Below are 18,343 nucleotides of genomic sequence, written 5' to 3'. Positions count from 1 at the left end.
CCTCCCCCAGACGTGATGTTTACCTTGGGTCCAAATGGCAGTGGTTCAAGCAGAATGCAGGTCTGCAGGTCTGCAGGCCCTGAGAGAACTGTCCTCCTTTTTTTTTTTTTTTTTAAAGATTTTATTGATTTATTTGACAGAGTGAGAGAGCATAAGCAAGGGAAGCAGTAGAAGGAGAGGGAGAAGCAGGCTCCCGGCCAAGCAGGGAGCCCGATGCGGGGCTCGATCCCAGGACCCTGGGATCTTGACCTGAGCCAAAGGCAGATGCTTAATGACTGAGCCACCCAGGCGCCCCGAGCACTGTCCTCTTACCAGTCAAGGACAGCAATACATTTTCAGGTGATCCGTGTGAAATGTCAGAAACGAATATATTTTATTCAGTGTGCTTCTGATTCCTAGTCACTCAGGCCAGAAGGAGTCATGGGACATGTCTCAAGCCTGACTGTAGTAACTGTGGTGTAGGAATGGAATCCTGCTTGCAACGTGTCTACACTTGCGCCTCTCAGGTGTGCCTGCAAGGTGTACGAGGCCTGCGAGCACGGGCTATTCCAGAACGGAGCCACATCCCAAGCTCATGGCAAGTCTGAGGATGAGAAGAAGGAGCACAGCAGTTCTTTCATTTCCTTAGTTCATTTTCAGCATCAAAGCAATATTCAGGAGCTCCCATTCCATCTCTGCCCTCACATTTCTCTTTTCTTTTCTCTCTCTTTCCTCTCCCTTCTCCCCCCTCCCCTTTTCTTTTTATTTACTTATTTGAGAGAGAGGAGAGAGAGAGAGAGCACGAGCGGAGTGGGTCGGGGGGAAGGCGCAGAGAGAGAGGGAGAAGCCGACTCCCCGCCAAGCAGGGAGCCTGACTCCAGGCTCCATCCCAGGACTCTGGGATCATGACCTGAGCCGAAGGCAGATGCTGATTTCATCTGATTTTTTCCTTCAGTCTTTCTGGGCCATCTGCTTCCACAGTCCTGCTGTCATACGGATAGCCAGTCTGGAGTCCCTTGAGGTTAGGAATGACAGCTTTGCTCCTAACCTGTGGAAGGGAAAGAGAGAGGACCTGGGGAAAGACAGTTCTGTCCTGTCCTAGTGATGGTACCAATAGAAATCTCCAAGTGACTTCTGTCTGCCCTCAAGCCCTATTCTAGACAGCTATAAAGAAAGAAGAGTCTTTGATTAGACTAGTATCTTGGTTTTCCCCACCATATTGTATCTGTGCCTGCAGGAGGATTTTGTACATGTGCAGGAGAGGTGACCCCTTGTCTCTTTCCACAGTTGACCATTTCATGAAATAAAGTCCCTGGAAAGAATTTCTCATTAATCTCCTTTCCCGTTTTATGTCTCCTCCAGCTCTTATCCAGGTCCTTCAGAAATCCTACTTACTCCCCTTTTCCATCTGTGCTCCCCCTACCACCAATGACACTCAAAACTGATAAACCTCAATGTAGATACATCCGTGATAAGCCAGAGCTGAACGTACAATGTGAAATGAATGTAGACACAGGCAAGAACCACTTTTAAATGTGCTCTGAGGAAGCGTTTCTTTAGCATGCCTCCATGGTCAACACCTGCTTCATCATTGTCTTCTGTCACTGCTGTGCGTCAAGATTTTACAACTGCTCACATCAACATGTTTATTTGGTTTCTGGTGCAGTCATAGCATATTTTTTATGGCGAAAAACAGCAGTTTCATTTTTGTATTAAATAGGATTCTGTGGACTAGTCTCAGGATTTGAGGACAATAGCACCATGTTCTGTGTTGTAAATAGTCAGCTCACAAGTGACCTTTCAGACCACAACCTGTTCATGAGTCGGAGATCCTATTATTAGAAAGATGAAGCCCAAACTCTGACTTTGAGAGATGATTTTCCTTCCTTTGTGTCACAAGGGACAAAGCATTTTCATTATTTTTTTTTACATTATGTTCCATTCATCTTCGATTGTCAGCCCATAAAGGGCAAGGGGCAGCCTTTGCCAGGCTTGAATTGTGGTGAGCAGAATCACGTAAATATTACTTTGACAATGATGATGAACTTGTTATTGTCTGTGATGTAGAGCTACGTGATTGACTTAGAGTGGTTTTTTAAATCATTTTTTTCTATTTTTGCTTTTAAAAGTCATAGAACTCTGTGATTGAATTTCTCTGTAGTGCTTAAAAGTTTTAAAATGTGAATTTGTTGCTTGCATGAACAAACAGTATCACTGAAACTAAAGTATGAGTCCCTACTTCACAGAAAGATTTTGCTTTCTTTTTATCTTCTTCATAGAAAATACTTCCAAGTCTGTATGAGGATGTTTCTCACAGCCATTTAATTTCAAATAAATTGTCAATAGGTACTAAACTGATTATTATTATATAAAGGAATAAGAGGAGTGATAACAGGCAGCTATTTATGGTATGATTTTCAAGATGATTATGCTTTACATTTAACACTTTGATCTTACATGTGTATTTTTAAAAGACCTGAATATAACTTCAGTTTATATGCATGTTTTTTAATCCAAATAATTTTCTTTATGTAATAACAAGTGGGCAGAGATGAACACAATACCGTACAGGAGTTTATATGTGCTGTTTAAAATTATACTCTCAAGGCTTGTGACTGAAACAATAGTATTGGACCTTTACATTTTCAGTTCTGTGAAGAGTTCATTCTCTGTGATCTTTTCTGTAGCTACTAAAGTTGTTTATAAGAAAACAAAAGGGAATCAAGGGATCAAGACAGTGTGTGGTCATGTTCAGGAGACCCCAGCATTACTGGGGGAAAAAATGCCCCTGGAAAGTATACACTGAAGACTTTTGTAAAAAGCCATAGCTTCTTTAGAATAACTGGGGACAAAGTGGATTTTCAACTATTTGTTAAAAAGACTTGTTTCATGCAAAAATGCCAGAAGGAACTTAAAGAGATTTAGTTGGAAAGTTGTATCCACAATGGAATCTAAAAATAGCATAAAGTATATTTGATGGAAATGCAAATTGAGGTTTTGTGAAAGCCTATGTTATCTTGTGAATCTTGGCTTTGCTAAACCAGTTTGCTTAGTTTTTGATACATTACACGCTCCCACTAATAAACATGAGCCATTCCTTTTTTCAAGTATATTTGATGGAAATGCAAATTGAGGTTTTGTGAAAGCCTATGTTATCTTGTGAATCTTGGCTTTGCTAAACCAGTTTGCTTAGTTTATGATACATCGCACGCTCCCACTAATAAACATGAGCCATTCCTTTTTTCAAATCTTTTGCTCTTTTGCCTGGAACTGCCTTTCCCTTTCAACTTTCTCTTTCATAACCCGAAGCATAAATAATATAGCATTCATCCATCCACTGACAAGTTTAGTACCCTGCAAGGTGGAGTTACTTGTGTAACTCAAAGATTGAAAATGGCTTGCCATTTTAGAGGGTAAAGTTCAAAGTCATGTCTGAACCATATCTTGAAAAAGTGCAACTCTCTAATGTGATCTGCAGTTTAATACCTAACTTTTAGGTGTCCTCGGCTATAAGAGGTGACCCTAACGTTCTGTGAATCTCTAAAACCTGGATGCCATTTTTAAGTGGCTTTATTTATTCCATGTGTGTGTTCATTGTCCATTCCTGTACTCAGACACTCATATACTGGGTCTTGAAGGTGAATTAGAAATAGTTCATATTCTCAAGTAGACACAGATGAATAAAGTGGTATAATATTATGTGGTGCCTTACCCTATTTAAGATGTGGTCAGAGTACCCTGGGAGCACAGATGAAAGAATAATTAATTCCACTTGAAGCAAGGATGAGGAAAGGAAAAGGATAGCATCAGGAAATCAAAAGAGTTAACCTTGGAGCTAGAACTCAAACTAAGACTACTTGTAGTTCCCAGTGTATAAGTGGTGGGTAGGCAACTCCCCGAAAGGGAATAATATGTATAAAGGCACTGAGGGCTGCAAGAGAGAGCTTGCTGTTATTTGGGGTATGACTGAGCAGAGGCTATCTTGTCTACCTCGTTTTATAGAGGAGGCATCTGAAGCCCAGTGAGATTGAGAACTTACTAGCATGCTTTTATTTGTTTTCAAATATTATATAGCTGATGAGTAAAATCAGCATTCACCCATATAGACTGCTAGGATAAGAAATGAGATGATACACAGTTATAACCCAGACAAACTGTCATTCCAGTTTCAGCAACTCCTATGAAAGCATGAGTTTTCATAGGTAATACAGTTTGGATCTTAAAATTTTGAGTACCCTCTAAAAACAGTATTGGCAATAATAAGGAACCTGCCTCTTTAAGATTAGAGTATTTAGCAATAATGACCACACCCCTCATTCATTCCCTCAGTGATGATTTACTGAGCTCATATTGAGTACCAAGCTCTGTACTGAATTGGGTATACAATGAGGAGCTAAAACCAACACAGTCCTTAAATTTGTGGAACTTAACGGTTTATTGCAGGAGACATCATTCAAAAATGTGCACAAATGAGTGTGGTTGGGTAGTCCATGTTGTTACGAGTGCATGTAGTTGTGATGAGGGGATGTGCATCAAGGAAGGCTGCCCTAGAAGTGACTGACCACTCAGCTCATATCTGTAGGAGGAATATGGCCTCACTTGGTGAGGAGTGAAAGGAAGAGTCTTTGCAGGAAGTCAGCCATGGGCAGAGTCCAGTGTATGATGGAGTATGGTAACCAAAGTATTGACAGAAGGTCTTTGTAGCTGGAGTACAGAAAGTCAGGGTTAAGAAGGGCAGGACCTTCTAGGCTGTGGTACTGATTTCGATATCATTCTCAGAGCTCTGAGATATTTAGAAGGAGGATGACATCATCACATGTGCATTTTGAAATGGCCTTTTTAACTGTCATGTGAGAAAGGGATTGGGGAGGATACTGAGTATCTGAACATGGACCTCTTAGGAGACCATGGGAGAAGGCCAAGCAAGGCTTGGAGAGTGGTGGGAGCAGAATTGTTGAGAAAAGGTGCCTTCGGGGGATACTTCTGAGTTAAGATTGTGATGTGGTGAGGGATTGGATATGTGGATGAGGGGGCCAATGCATGACCCCTGAGTTCCTGGCCTTTCCAGTCGATGGACAGTGCTAGCATTCGATAGATTGGGAACAGTGGAGGAGGATCTGATGACCCCTGGGTTCCTGGCCTTTCCAGTTAATAGACAGTGCTAGCATTCGATAGAATTGGGAACAGTGGAGGAGGATCTGGTTTGGAGACACCTAAGGATTGTATGAGCCAAATGGCAGCATGAAATAAGAGGAAAACAATTAGCCTGATCAAGCTCTTGTCCAATACTGCACAATATATTTAATCACCTTTTAGTACAAAAGAAATAGAAATCTAATGGAAGAAATATAAAAATTATCCTGATGCTACATACAGAAACAGAAAAACACGTACAAAAACAACAAAAAAACCCCACAAAACCTTAAGCCTAAAGGTGACAGAATCAAAGGTAACTAGGGGCATCATGGACATTGTGTTGAGGAAGGACGACCAGGGAGACACCTAGAAGGCCTCACAGTGGCCCTGTGGAGGGATACAGAGAAATCCACTTAGTAATAGCAGGATAAAGCAGGACTGTCAATAGAATAATACTTTAGACTAACATTTCAGAATACGTGATTGGGAGAGAGAAAATAGCTTGATTTGGTTAGAGCATGAGTTGAGATAACAGGTTCAGCTGGAGTTATGCTAAGTTTTAGGTGCTTAGACATCTGAACAGAGATACACAAGTTGCAAGTTTGTGTCAGATTCTTAGGGCACAGATCAGAACTGGAGAGAGACTTGGCAAACCACTTGTCAACAGGTGATTCTAGAAGTCTTGGAACTCTCTCCAAAGAGGAGGAATGTATATGGATAGAAAGGAAAAAGTACACTTTAAATAACTGAGGTATTTATTAAATGACTAGAATGTCCCAGAGAGTGTAGAGAGTTATTTCCAAAAGGCACCTTATTTAATCCTCTAGTACCTTTTTGCGGTTCTTTTATTGTTACCCCCATTTGCCTGATGAGGTGATGCAGATTTTGAGAGGTATCCTGACTAAAGTCACACAGCTAATAACTGGTAAGACCTGGGCTCAAACTCATGTCTCATGATGCCAAGTTTGATGCTATTGTCCTGCTCCCCAGCCTTGACCCTTCAGCATCTTGGGCATAGAATGCTGGATGACACCAACATTTAAGAACAGGGCTAAGAAAAGAAGGTCTGCAGAAGAAGGCTGGGGAGTATGAGAGACACGGTTCAAGAGAAGATAGACTCCTGAAAGTGATATGCATGTGGTCACAGTGAGGGGGATGGTGACTTCACGAGAGTGATTTCAGAGCACAATGAAGGCTGGATTGGGTGGGCTGAAGAATGAAGGGAGGAAGAGGAAATGAAGTCCATGAATGGTACTACTGTATTCAAGGAGGTGATGAGGGCTAGGAGAGAACATGCAGCCTTGGGAGTTACCAGGGCATTTATGAGTGGTCAGAGCTATATAGAGAGCTGTGTTGGGGAGTCCATACACTTAGATCTCGAAGAGGAGCAGTGTGGAACCACTAGGCTTGTGAGCGGTCAAGGTAACTTCATGAATGTAGAAAGGCAATTCTGGGTGCAAGCTTGCTCTGTAATCAGTCTAGTGTCTGTTCAGTTGTGATCTCTTAGAAGAAGAGGTCTCTGAAAGTTATTTGAGATAATCTGTCAAGATACACAGACCTTGGATTATTTTTTGGGCGAACATCTTCTAGCACATCAATATGAGGTCATTTGGTATTTATGGTTATAGTTAGAGAATGACATCATGAATTAGTGCTTGTCTAAAATGTTCTAACTTGGTTACTGTACAGTTATTTTCATCCATCTCATGTACTGTGGGTTATGTTTTCTGTCCTGTGTTTTGATCCTTACTGTTAATTTTGTTTTGAGATTATCAAAGGGCTTTAGACCTCTCTAAAAGCCCATTATTTATTGGCATGTCCTGATTTTTGACAGATTCATGTGTTTCTTCAAGCTTTTAAAATACATTCACAACAGTAGCAATAATTTATTTTGGGGATTGGGGTTGTATCTAAACCTCACGATCTGAGACAGGATTATAAAATTCACTTCCAAAGTTTTGGTCTTTTAAAAATCGCTCGAAGCGTTTACTATCATTTTTCTTTTAATGTGAATTGCAAGTTGATTACAGTGCACTGTATTGAGCCGGAGATGTCTCTTCTTTTTTCATGTATTGAGGTGCATTTTTGTTATTTCTCCATCCTTGTCTCCTTTTTGCCTCAGGCATTACTCTCCTGGGGAGAATCATTGTGCTTCATTCTCTCTGTAACTCCTTGAGGTACCCAGAGATGACTAACCTATACACACTTTCCCTGGTATTAACATCCTAGTCCTGCCCAGCCCTGTGAAATGTTTCAGAAACCAGTCAGTCTATAACCACTAGGTAAGGCTAAATGGTGACACCCTACCCACACCCCTGGACATACACACCCTATTCCGAGAGTTAAGGCATATGGGAATTGTCATGGTGGCTGTGTGTTTAATCCTAGGGGAGGAGTCTAGTCATGACTAAATAAAATGTTACTATTGATTACTACTCAAGAATCTGCTTTTATGCCACATACTTGGCTAAGCCCTGGGGACATATTAGCAAGTAAATAGATGCAGTCTCTTCTCTTGAGGAGCTTACAGTCTAGGAAAAAGAAATCTCCTTCAAGCAACATAATAGAAAAGTATACCAAGCTGAACAGCAAGTAGGCTATGTATTCATCATTTGTTAGTGAACACATATTTATTGAGTAACCACTGTGGGCAAGGAATCTGGATGAAGAGTGAATATAGCAGTAAGTGACAAAGGCTCATCAGGAAGTAACCTTGTCACATAGGTTATTGAGTAATACTCTTGATATTTTGTATTATTTTAGCAAATTCCATATCTTTAGAATTCATATTTATAACACTTATTTGACCTAGAAATTGGCAAAGTATATAAACTTAAAGATTGACTCTCTTCAAAAATCTGTAAAATTTAAATATGACAGCAGGTTTTAGCTCTCAAAGTGTACTTCTTCTTCACATTTGTTTTTCCTGGTCAGTAACATATAATAGTAAGCAGTATAACTGGCTGTAACTGATACAATTATCTTCATATATTCTGTAACATGTCTTACAGTTATTGCCAGTTTTCGAGGAACTGTCCCGTATGGCCTGTCATTGGAAATTGGAGATACAGTTCAGATCCTGGAAAAGTGTGATGGTAAGTGGGCTGATGATGATTGTTTGAGGTTGTGTAACCAACCTCCTCACCACTGGATGGTTCATGATGTTTACACCTTCTGTCCTGTTGATTTCTGGGATTTTTCCAGTGCTCACAGTGAACCATTTTTGACAAAGCTCGCTTCTTGCGTATTCAGTGTTCGGCTTATGGAAAGGCATCATTTGCTGTTTTTAAGCTGATATATTTTTCCTAATATTATTTCCTTATATTCACTGGATGCCACCATAGAAAGCAGTTGAGGCTACTGTATTTGTGGGAATTCATAACTCCGTGCCAAACTAGAAGGTCTTTCTCAGAATCTCAAGGGTCTAGTAGGTCCCCCAGGACAGGAAGAAACAGAGGTCCAGGGCAGAAATGGCTTCTCCAAAGTTAGGTAACCAGATGCCTTGGGGAGGACTCCTGCCAAGGCCAACTCTGCTCTAGTCGGCAGTCTTCTTCCCTGCCACCCCCAGACTTGAACTAAAGTTATTCAATGCATGTAAAATGTTAGTGGAATATATTGTAAGAACTTTATTAATTTATGCAGCATGTAACTCATTAAATCAAATACTTAATATGTTGTCAAACGTTTCCATTCCTGTTCCACGAAACACCCTTAAACTCTCGTATTTAAAAAGATCCCAGTTGAGGGCGCCTGGGTGGCTCAGTTGGTTAAGCGACTGCCTTCGGCTCAGGTCATGATCCTGGAGTCCCTGGATCGAATCCCGCATTGGGCTCCCTGCTCGGCAGGGAGTCTGCTTCTCCCTCTGACCCTCCTCCCTCTCATGCTCTCTGTCTCTGATTCTCTCTGTCTCAAGTAAATAAATAAAATCTTTAAAAAAAAAAAAAAAGATCCCAGTTGAAATGACTATTTTTTTCCTCGTTGACAAGGTGACCATATTTTAAAGCCCCAAAACCACCCATTTTCCTCCTGAAATGTTGTTCTTAATAAGAACTTATAATATGATAACATTCTGTCGTGTCAAGATTCATTAAACTGTGTTCCTCCAAACAGAACTGTTATATTTACTTAGAACCTCGCATTAAATGGTGGTGATACATGGACATTTATTCTGTGTACTGTAAATGATATCTTTAAAGATATAATGAGGTCTTCCATATTATTGTCAGATGCATTTTGTCTATTTTTACTTTGTATACAGATAAATATAAAATCTGTTTTGAATTGGTGCATGAAAATGGGCTCCATAACTAATGGAAGCTGTCCTGTAACCTAAAAACCTTTGACAGAGACCTCTCTATGAGACTTTTGCAGTTCTCAAAAAGTTTTGGTTTCTGTTAAAATAATTATTTAAGAATGGATATATTTCTTGGATATGTCTTTAAGGGATCTTATTAATCCTGAGATAGTTTCTGCTCAATTCATTTTGCTTTCTTCAGACTGATTTTAAAGCTGGTAGGTATGGCATTTTACAATATATCTTATAAGGAACAAAAAAATTTAAATATATTTAATATTTATATAGATTTTTGTATAAATATAATATTTTATATAAATATTTAATATTTAAATACAATGTTCAAATATTTCTTTTTAAAAATTCAATTAATCAAAAAAGTCCAATTCAACAAAATATTTGTTACATGGTAATTTCTTACCAATAAACAAAATGGTTCTATGCTTGAAGAAACTGTAAGTTGAAAATAATACATTTATAGGGGGTATTTATTTGCTATACATTTTCATATATATACCTTATACTTGTTTTAAACTATAAAAAGATACAGTCTTCTTTCAGGGTAGTGTTGTAAAATTTTGATTCAGAGTTGCTTGGAGGTTGATTCATAGGCATTCTACAGAATGAAAGTTAGGGTGAGCTCAGGTGGTAGGACATTTTGCTGATAAGAGTACCCATCACTTTTCTTGATGGATGATACCTGATTTCCCTCTTATGCTATCAGACTGATCCTAACCCTAGATGATGGGCTTAAGGATGTGCAAATTTACTCTGTGACTGTTGGCTGAGCCCTACCTATGCTTTGGTGATAGGGTCTGGGCCTTGTAGTCAGGCAAAGAGAAATTGGAAACATATTAAATCTTGTGTAGATTCTTGAATTTCCCTAAGACATAATGTAGCCTTTTATAAAATGTGGAGAAACTATGCTCACATAAATTAACTTGCCCAAAATAAAATAATCTGATAAGTAGAAAAGCCAGAATTTAAGCCCAATACTCTGATTCCAAGCCCTGTACTTCCATTATGCGTGGTTCTATTTTTCATATAAATTTCCATTACAATTTTTTAAACAGTTTATTAATAGAACACAAACTAGTAGTCACTTGAGCTATAGTCTAGCCCAATCCAACTTCCATCTTGTTCATACACAGAATATTTATTTATAGGGTAAAATTCCATCAGTAAAGGACAGATTTATTTATAATCATTTTTCTTTAAAATACTACAGTGGTTTATCAAAATAATGACCATGATTTTTTTCTCCACAGGCTGGTACAGAGGATTTGCCTTAAAAAACCCGAATGTCAAGGTAATAAAAAATATTACTCATAATCATAATTATAGGATATTTTTAAAGTTATTTTATAATTGAAATTACAGTTGGGACTCTTAGTTGAAATGCCAAATGGCAATACAGATTTTCATAATTTTGGAAATTCCTTTGAACTTGGATTATCGTTAAGACATGCTACTCAAATGATAATCTTACGTAGCTCTTGCAGTTTGTACTGCGAAGACCTTAATAAGCTCATTATATATAAACAAAATCTTTTTGAAGTGTTAGTTTAGCAGAGAGTGAAATTAAAATTCAAGCAGGGGAAATAGATATTCCAAAAGAAAAATTGAATAGAGGTATTTAATCTTGGAGTTTTCTGTGGTGTCATTTGTAAAAGAGTGGTGTAGAGAAACACGTGGATTTCAGCAGCTTAGTAAGATTCCCTTTGGGGTTTGGGCAGGTGAAACATGGGGAAGCCATATTATAAAGATCTCCGTGTTCTTACTATTCCGGACAGAAATTAAGACTCATTATCCTTTATATGTTCATATACATCCTCAGGAATTACAGTAGGAAGTAGTATGATTTTTGTTTTACCTTTCATTTGTATATTTTATGACTTTGACACTCATCCTTACTATTTATTATCTGTGTTTGTCTACTGTATTCTAATCTCTCCAACTTTCATCCATACCTCCCACATTCTGTAATATTCTCTTGCATGTCATGTTCATTACTTGGTTTAATTCTGGCTTTATTAGGATTATAGATAAGAAACTGTATCATTGCTTATTCTCAGAATGTAATGTAAGTAGTCTAAATTCTTCTGCCTGCCTTTCTGCTTAAATATACCTTTTTCTGGATCATCCAGCTATGTTTAATAACTGTATTTCGTTTATTTTTGGTCATTCTAAAGAGAGCCTGAGGAACAAAAGAATGTAGAAATTTAATTTTTTAAAATACTTTAGCCCTTGCTTAAAGTTATTTTTGGACATCTGCAAGGCACATGCAAATGTAGCTTCAGTACTTAATTATTCATTTGGAATAATTTTGAAAAAATATATTATGGCTTATTTCTGCCACTCTTCTAACCTCAAGTTCTGACTTTTTCTTATGAATTATAATTACCCTGTTTGTTAATCCTACCATATTGAGTTAAATTTTGAAGAAAAAGTATATTTTTAAACGTGTGTCTATTTACTGTTGTTGTATGTACAGAATTTGCTTATTAAATTTTATGTTATCCTTGGATCCACAATGGTAATAATGTATCCAAATGACATTTGCTTTCCTAAATATTTAATTGAATTTGTCATTTGATGATACATCAAAAATCATTCAGAGGATATTGTCATTTAATGGACAATAAAATTGATGCTAATTTTTTTTTATATTGTTTCTTTCAACTTCCCATTTAGAACAAAGGAACAATTTCCTTGTCCTATCTTTTCTCTACAATAAAAAGCTTCAAGCTAGCATGCTGTCTTTTGTTTAATTTTTGTTCCATCAGAATGCAGCCTGGTGATTAATTGCTGCTGTGTTTTCATCAAAGATTTTCCATAACACATAATATATGTATTGTCTCCCAATTCATAGTGGTATTTTTTTTTTTTTTAGTGTATATTTTAAAATAGACACGAGTGTTTTAGGGAGAAGGAAAGGAACAACTACCAAAACAAACAAAAATTAATGCAATATTAAAAAACTATGCAATATTTTAAAAAATTCTTCTTCAGTGTAACATGCTTTCTATTCTATGCAGAATTCCTGAAAATTTAAAATTTTTCTGTTTTATAAAGAATATGCTTTTGGGTGAGATTTAGTTTTTTTGATTATATTTATTTTCGAGAATCCCTGAATTTGTAAACTAGTGAATGGTAGGAAATAAAAGGAATGGATCCAGTGCGGTAGAGATGTTGTTTTTCCCTGTTCCTGGAACTGTCATGGTTGTATGACTGTATGTTACATGTATGACTTGTGAAAGCACCCCTGCCTTACCAGTCATCTGGCACCAAAACCTCCTGTTTTCTCCCGCAGGGTATCTTTCCTTCCAGCTACGTTCACTTGAAAAATGCCTGTGTGAAGAACAAAGGGTAAGAAATGAGTTTTATTAATGTGAGAGGATTTTCACAGAACCATTGCTTTTTTGAGAATTTGAAAGGCTTAGTAATCGTCTTGACAAATGAACTACAGGAGATCCTGCCATTGTCTGTGTGGTTTGATAAAGGTGGATTTCACTAAGACAGTTGGTGGAGAAAATGTAATACCCTATGTCTGCATGTGCTGGACTAGAGGAGAACCTAGGGCATCAGAGGTCTCTCATGGTCCACAGATCATGGAATCAGGCTAATCTTAAGCAGGAGGGAGTTGGTTCTTTTTGGTTTCCTGCTATATAGAGAAGCATGGCAGCCAAGCCATGGAGTGCTGAGTCATGTCTCAAACCCCAGGAATTTCCGAGATTTACCACTGATTATAAGCAGCCAAATCGGACTGTTTTTTCCTAATTGGGGATCGTACCGTATCCTTGTGTGACCACTTCACAAAGCCACTCTTCTATTTTAGGGAATGGCTTTTCTGTTCTTTGATTGAGCTCATTGATCACCTAAGATTTCTCATACATTTTAGAAGTTTTTCCAGTCTATTTCCAAAAGGACTTGAAGTAGCTGTCAGGATAACAGATCATTCAAATAAAATATCATAGTATAAAACAGTAGAACTTGCTTATTTAAGTGGTTATCATGAGCAGATCATTCATTATAAGTGGGTCATGGATTTGGACCCAAACGTTCGCTGCCAGTGTCACAAGGAATACGCTCTGGACCATTGAACGATTGTCATTTTATGACCGAAGAAACAATGCAGATTCAGCCATAAAAATTACATTTTACTTCAAACAGAAAAAAAATAGCAGTTTATTTGAATGACTAAAGCACATTTTAAATCATAGTAAATGAGATCATCAAACTTGAGTTTTACCAAAAAAGTTCCAAGGATGCTATTTAAATGGATGATTTTTATATCCCTTGTCTATAAAGGCAAAGTATTAATTTTAGTTCATTGAAATAACTTCTGCAGGTGGGTGAGAGTCTATGGAATAAATACCCTGAGAGTTACCTATATAGATAAAACTGTAGGAGATCCTTATACTGTATACACACACACACACACACACACGTGCTACTTTAAGCAATATTACTATCACTAGCAGTACAGTACTAATTATTTAAAATAGTAGATTAAAAACATACTGATATGAATAATTACCACTGCTACTACTGTTATTAGTAAATGTGTGTCCTTTGGGAAGGTCGTGCAGCTGCACCCCACCAAAATTAATTAAGTAGAGTTATTAGTCCTTTTGGTGTTTCTCCTACCAGGCTTACTCTGACACTGTCCAACTCCCCTCAAGTAAACCGGAGGAAACTCTAGAAAATACTTAGGCCATAGGCTCACTCTTTGTTCTGACCTTTCTGCTCTAGTGATCTGGGCTGGACAGTGTGGAAACCCCAGGGCCTCTACCCTAACCCTTACAGTGTCCACCTGGGTAGACCCGTGCAACCAGTTCTCTTTGCTGCCGTTGTCCCAAGCCCAGCCCTACCCCATTAACTCTGCAGAGCAAAGGGCCACTCAGCCCCCACCGTACACCCCGAGCAAGGGAAATAGAGGATGCTAGCAAAGATGAGGTCAAGCGTCATTCCACCCAGTGGAAGTCCTCCCTCTCACAGCAGATTGGGGTGGGTCATTATCAAAATAAGTACCTTCTTTTATTTATTTATTTTTGTCCTAGGCAGTAACTGGTGCATATCTGGTCCCCTCCTTGAGCCTGAGGAAGTTTAAATAAGGCTAAAGATGTCTCAAAATTAGGTTGTGTAAGTTTAAGACTTGGTTGGTGGTTCCCCATGTGACACAGGGCATCATGAACATTAAGTAACAGGAGAACGTTGAGGGGTAGAACACAAATTTATTTTCTTAAAAAGAAAAAAAATTTATTGGAATTGATTGAGACTCTAGATTCTAGGACCATTAACTGGAAGAAAAACTTGACCCTGAGAACATTTGAGAACACATACTACCAGATGATTGCTTTCCCAAAGAGAAACTTCTTTGGGATTTTGATGTTAACCTCTCTTATTTTAAGATCAGCAGCCTGATGGCCCACCAGGATGAAGTATAGCTCAGAATAAGTATATCTTATATACTTATACTCTAATAAAGTATATCTAAGAATAACTGAACAAAATGTAATTTCAGGGGCCACTACTTACAACTGTTTGAACGTTGACTTTGCTTTTGATATAATTAAGAGGAAACAACTGCCTCGCCAAAATCGGCGATTTTATAAAGCTTCTTGAAAATTTACATTTTGGCTGAACAAACCCCAAATCAACTTCTCACAGATTGGATTGCCTTTTTGTTCGTTCCTTGGTCTTCAGAGCATTGTCGCGCTAATGGGGGTCCTTAAATTGAATTATGGTTTATGAACAACGAGGCCACTTCTATAGTGTTTAATTGCTGCTTGAGGTCATGCCACTTTTTAAATGTTAAGTAGGTTGTTGAGTTGTCCTGGAAATTCATTGTTCCCTTCTTGACCTTACATCTGATCATTTTATAATCTCTGTCTCCAAATATTCATCATTTAAATTGCAACAGCTTCTTCAAAAGCAAAATAAAGGCACTACCATTTGAAAATGTCACACGTAGACTTAATAAAAGGTTCTGTGTGTGTCGCAGTTCATATACTACTGTTTACTCTTATTTCTAGTTTTAAATCCTACTTACACATTTTCAGCTGTGTTTAAGCTCTAGAAAGAAGGGAAATATTCACAGAGCAAGTATTTTAGCAGCACTATGAAATGAGGAAATCATGCTCTCTTGGTGAAGATTTTAGTTCTCTTACTTGCTGTCAAGAAGACTTTACAAAAGACAATTATACACCCTTTGGATATAGCATCACAGAAGAACTACAGAGCAGTTATTAGCCTCATGCTTAGAAGTAATTTTCCCTTGATCATCTAGACAACCTGGTTCAGTGTCTAAAATGCTATTACCTTGTACATATTAGATATTGTCCTTGAAAAATACATACTCAAATGTTAAGAAAATAATTCCCATTAAATAGCTGGTAGCATTCTTTTGAGAAGTTGTAGTAATAATAGCCACTTAAGCATTTTAACCTGCACACTAACTGAAAAGAATTTGAAAAAAGAAATTCGAGATGAGGAAAAAGGTTGTTGTATGTCAAAGATAGACATGGAGGATAAAGGAAATCTGGGTTTTCTTTTTGTCCATCGCTTCATGTATCTCCTCAATATCAGGACCACTTACATACCCTAGGAGGTGTTGGTATGAATGTTCTCCAAGTATAATGTTTCATTTTTAGAGAAGAAACAGGAAGGATATATGAGCCGAATCGGAGAGAGGAATATTGCACAATGGATATTCGAACATCTGTGATCGCAAAAGCTTTTAAGTTCAATGATGCATGCTAACATTACTAATAGACTAATTGTTTTTCTTGTTGCCATTTATAAATAATAAAAATGAAGTGTTAATAAGATCAAGTGAGTGTTTAATCTGTACCTTGGTGTCTAGATACTTCTAACACGAAGTTAGTTTGGATGTTTGCAGCCATAATATCCTGATCATGGATCAAGTCTGTTACTCCCTTTGAGTCCTATGGTCGTAGTGCTTGAAAAGCAAAAGCTATCTCATAGTTTAGGCAGGCTCGGTGACCTCATGTTGCATAAGGGCTTTTGGGCTTGGGAGGTTAAATGAGTTGTTCTTTAGTGGTCACATTGTGGCTGGAGCAGAAGTCTTCTGATATTGCTGCTTCTCATCACACTTCTCAAACTTGATGTGGATGAAGTGGCTGGTCCTCTTGGTATTGTACTGCCATGGCCCACATTACATTCCTCACACGGGTCTTTAATCAGATCCTCGTTACTGTCTGCAGAACCCAAAATAACAGGCAGTTTCCTTTCCCAGTTTTGTCTTTCAGAGAAAAATGTTATCTATGATAATTGCATGTGGACTTTGTTTTTCTCTTTTAATTTCACAGACAATTTGAAATGGTTATTCCCACTGAAGACTCTGTTATAACAGAAATGACATCAACATTAAGAGACTGGGGAACCATGTGGAAACAGCTCTATGTGGTAAGTAACTTTTTAATGGCGTAATTTTTTGGATAGAGAATTGTTTTAAGAAATACTTGAACAGGAGTCAGCATCGACTAATAATTGAGCACCTGCTTTAAGGCACTAGCAGTCCTCCAGAATTCAGAGATACAGAGCCTAATAAGACAGTCTCGTTGTAATCGGTATGTCCACTAAGCATGGGGTTTGTGAGTTCTTTTTTGAGCTGCAGGAATGTAAAAGATGATTTTTCTGGCATCTCATCAGTTAGAATGATTTACATGGAACTAGTTAGTGTCAGGCTTTCTGAGTATTTTTTTTTTTTAAGATTTTATTTATTTATTCATGAGAGACAGAGAGAGAGAGAGAAGCAGAGGGAGAAGCAGGCTCCCAAGGAGCAGGGAGCCTGATGCGGGACTCGATCCCAGGACCCTGGGATCATGACCTGAGCCGAAGGCAGACACTTAACCATCTGAGCCACCCAGGCGCCCCTTTCTGAGTATTTTTAATTTTCAAGGAGAAAGAAATTTATTTTCAGTGCAATTGGAGTATTGGTGGTATTTTATTCTAATTTTCTGTAAATGATTCAAATATACTGAAAATGATAGACTCCTTAGGCCAAATGAACAAGAATATTTTAAATATACAAGAGAAAGGAATGTTTCTTAAAAAAAAAAAAAAAGGGAGGGGGTCAGGTTAATGTTTGGGGAGTATGTTTTTATGTACTTATTTACCTATTATAACAAATTATACTTATTGAGAGCTTACTATGTCGCAAACCCGGGGGAAGTACTCCATATGCAGTGTTTCATTGACTCCATACAACCACTCAAGGAAATGATGACCACGAACATCCCCAGCTTACAAATGAGGAACACGGGGCAGAGTGAGGGACTTGCTGTCGCCCACGCAGTTGGAAAATGGCTGGGCTGGGATTCTGGTGTGAATCTAGTGGCCTCACTTTGGATCTCTGAATATGCACAAATCTGGGGGTGGGGAAGTTTGGAGGAAGATGAATGCTATTTCTCCTTTTATTTTCGAAGACATTTGTAGAACAGCTTAATCATTTGAAAGGATGCGTTCAAGATACAAAGGTGTACTTAGCCTGACAAAACGATTTGAAACAGCTTGTCAAAGAGAAAATCCAAACTAGTGAAGGACATTGGCACAGAATGACAGTTTTCGTTGTCTGTTACATATGAAATGCAATAGGATATTTCACTGAGGCAAGAAAAATCTTAAAAATAAAACCCTTTTGATGTTGGATTTCTCTGACCATGCCCTCCTGGAGCTGGTGGCTTTAGGACTCACTACTAAAATCCACAAGACAGTCTTAGATGAAATGCCAGGCTGAGCTTTGCTGGAATGAGATAAATGCAAAGTCAAGATAACTGAACTCAAGGGGTCTGTGCTGAGAGGCTACAAAGCAAATGCAGATCTCCTTTTCAGATTTTTGAAAAAAAAAAATTAGGAAGAATATAAAATCCGAGTCTTATTTCACTTAAAATAACATTGTGCATAATA

At 38.0% G+C, this 18,343-nt stretch overlaps 1 protein-coding gene across 5 annotated transcripts in view; it reads left to right on the top strand.

The window, feature by feature from the left end:
- Positions 1-18,343, top strand: part of DOCK4 (dedicator of cytokinesis 4) — a 421,086-nt gene that overhangs the window by 176,554 nt on the left and 226,189 nt on the right. For all 5 annotated transcript variants that reach the window (XM_035020946.1, XM_035020945.1, XM_035020944.1 and 2 more), the window contains exons 2-5: positions 8,127-8,210; positions 10,678-10,718; positions 12,723-12,778; positions 16,744-16,840. In XM_035020946.1, coding sequence (XP_034876837.1) covers positions 8,127-8,210; positions 10,678-10,718; positions 12,723-12,778; positions 16,744-16,840 — 278 coding nt within the window. The remainder of the gene's footprint in view (positions 1-8,126; positions 8,211-10,677; positions 10,719-12,722; positions 12,779-16,743; positions 16,841-18,343) is intronic.

This window comes from Mirounga leonina, unplaced genomic scaffold, assembly GCF_011800145.1.
Source record: "Mirounga leonina isolate KUSES-001 unplaced genomic scaffold, KU_Mleo_1.0 Mir_174, whole genome shotgun sequence".
Lineage (NCBI taxonomy): Eukaryota > Metazoa > Chordata > Mammalia > Carnivora > Phocidae > Mirounga > Mirounga leonina.
This window is presented reverse-complemented; position numbering and strand designations above follow the sequence as displayed.